General features: G+C 32.9%; 1 protein-coding gene across 1 annotated transcript; it reads left to right on the top strand.

Annotated features, from left to right (window-relative positions):
- Positions 1–919: 919 nt before the first annotated feature.
- On the top strand, positions 920–2,306 carry LOC130591427 (petal death protein-like). Its single transcript, XM_057394743.1, has 5 exons — positions 920–939; positions 1,600–1,673; positions 1,761–1,828; positions 2,004–2,028; positions 2,125–2,306. The coding sequence occupies exons 1-5, from the start codon at positions 920–922 to the stop codon at positions 2,304–2,306; spliced, it is 369 nt and encodes a 122-aa protein (XP_057250726.1).
- Positions 2,307–2,951: the final 645 nt, after the last annotated feature.

Genomic DNA, 2,951 nt, shown 5'->3' with positions numbered 1-2,951 from the left:
AAATTGGGCTTGTTCTTGAATTACATGGAGGAGAAATTCGATCGAACAATTTCCTTATAAATGAATTTCTTGATGTTGTTACATTGAAATTAAGCATGTATAATTTGTGATGTACTTTTAGGCAACTTGTGATGTGCTTTTACGCAACTCATGATGTATATTTAAGTCTACTAGTAAAGCAATCAAGTTAGAGCCTTAGTAGACCTTAACTCCTTGAGTTTTTCTTCACCTGACTTCTATTGAACTAGATTATATTTACTAATTAGGCCCTATTCACTTCAACTTACAAGAAAAATATCAACGTATAAATGAATAATGATCAGTAAAAACCAAAATATAATTCGATTAAGCTGTTTTTATTGATTGAAACTCAATTAACTAATTTAAGCTGACTATTGAAACAAATAGTTGGTGTATCAAACTGCTCTGTGGTGATACTCCTGTGTTTATTAGTGACTTTTCTTGATCAAACCTCATTTATGTTGATCAAAACTTATCTAGGCTTATCAAAATTGAATTTCTACTGAATATAATTCATAGTTTACACTGCTATACTCATTTTTTCATCAACTGACAATATACAGCAGTTGTATTATGTAGACCTTTATTTGTACATAAGTATCATCGAATGTGTTTAAATGATCATGTATTATGTGTGCACTTCAGTGCTTTTCTGATCGGGAACAGGGAAGGGAAAATTGTTTCGAAAGTTATGTGCCATTCAAAGATCCCACATGATAATTTCACAAATTCTGTTATGAGATCTGTCCGTCTGATTAGCTTTTAGTTAAGGAAAATACAATAGAAGTTACCGATATTTTGGCTAATGTCTAACAAAGGATATGGCAGTACCCAATTATCTTTCCAGTTGTGAATTGTCTTCCTGTTTCCCACCTTTCATTGAATCCCTTTGATAAAGATGGATCTTAATTTCATTAGGTTCTTCCATTGCCAAGAACTTGATTGAGAGGGTACATAGTCAAACAACATTTTATTTTTCAGGTATTTTTTCTTGACTTATTGGACCCATAGGTTGCTAGGATCCATTAGAATTCTCCAAAATAACTTCATTTGCATTGCTTTATTATTAACTTCAGCTTTACAAAGTCCTAAACCACCTAGATATTTTGGCTTGTAGATTCTATCACATCCAATTAGACTAGGGGTAGAGGCTGTTGGATCATGATATATTCCAGAAAAAGTTTCTACATATCTTGTCAATGTTTTCTAGGGTGGAGGTTGGCAAAGTGAAGCTCTGCATTCGGTTGTTCTCCCTGCCTGGGACACGGCATTGGATTTCCACTTGGCTAGTTGATTACCCCTCAAAAACAAAAAAAAAAAGAAGTAAAGTAACAGTATGTCACTTTTTTACAAAAAAAATTAATAAGGTTAGAAATATTACATACTCGTTAGTCGTTGAGCTCTACTGATCTATAGACATCCTCTATGTTTTATAAGTAATATCTACTATTAACTATTTTAAAAGTAATAATTATAGAAAATTATATTTCGGAGACACTTATACTATGTTGTAACATATATGAACTAATATAAAAAATTAAAACTAAAACTAATATATTTGATGGTTGTATGATGCAGAACTGCAGAAGTTGTAGATGTTGTTCGTAGAATAATTGCTGCTGCTCCAAGTTTGTGCGTCATTGTTGATGGAGGTAATACACAATATGAAATTGCTTTTTCCATATACTCGAATACAAAGAAGCAGTTTATTAACAAAGTAATTTCTTGATTTATGACAGACACCGGAGGTGGTGGCCCTCTTAATGTTCAAAGGTTCATCAAAGACTTGATTGCAGCGGGTGCCAAGGTTGTTTTTCTTGAAGTAAAAAGCTTTTTTTAAGTCACTATATTCTTAATAAAGTGAATTCGGCATAAATATATATTGTTTACGCAAAAAATAAGGATAAGAAGGAAGAGGTTTAATTATAGAAATTACACAATTAACAATTATATACTAATAATTGGGATTAACTTCTCTACAGGATCAAGTACAGCCAAAGAAATGTGGCAAGTATTTTAGCAATTTAAGATTTGCAAATGCAGGAATTTGGCACTCCACATAGATACTAATTCACATCTTGTGTGTCTTAATTATTATCTTAGGTCATATGCGTGGTAAAATGGTTGTACCAGCAGAGGAACATGCACTTAAAACCGCAGTAGCAAGAGACGCTATTGCCGATTCTGATTTTTTCTTAGTAGCAAGGACTGATGCAACAGCACCCCATGGCCTTCAAGAAGCTATTCAGCGTGCTAACCTTTACAGATTCAAGCTCTTTCTTTAAGTGATGAAACCACCCCATTTAACTCTTATAAAAAATCTTTGATAAACGGCTTCAATTCAGTAAAAGTCACAACATTTTACAACCCCATAGATTAGGCATACATGTAAAACTAATTCCACAATGATCAATGCATCCTAGTAGTTATGCTTTCAATCGTGATGTACTTTCAAGCCATCAGTGATGTACTTTCAAGCCATCGGTAATGTACATTCAAGCAAATGATCAATAATGATGCCATATAACAGGAGAATCAATGTGAAAACCAAGTGAAAGTAACATTCAAGGACCGGTAAACAAAATAGACATCGATAAATCAGAATAGAATTGCTGAAAATAATCTGGAAAAGGAACACAATAATTTTAATTGAAAGACACGATAAACAATTTAATTGAAAGAATCACAAGAATAAATTAGAAATGCATAAACCACATTTCAAGTTTGTGTATGATACTGCCCAAAATCCAACTTCTATGGCAAAGATCTAATGTACATGAGTTGTATTGGTACACCAAAGACTAGAAAGCAAACACTTGCCATGTATCATACACCAAAAGGTGGTAGACTAGAGGCCAAATCATATTAAGCTAGCTAGCTCTTAGATATCGGCTACACTTCTCGAACCTACAACTTTCTTGTATTTTAAA

The sequence above is a fragment of the Beta vulgaris genome, chromosome 5 (genome assembly GCF_026745355.1).
Source record: "Beta vulgaris subsp. vulgaris cultivar EL10 chromosome 5, EL10.2, whole genome shotgun sequence".
Lineage (NCBI taxonomy): Eukaryota > Viridiplantae > Streptophyta > Magnoliopsida > Caryophyllales > Amaranthaceae > Beta > Beta vulgaris.
The sequence above is the reverse complement of the archived record's forward strand: the minus strand, read 5'-3'. Positions and strand labels throughout refer to the sequence as shown.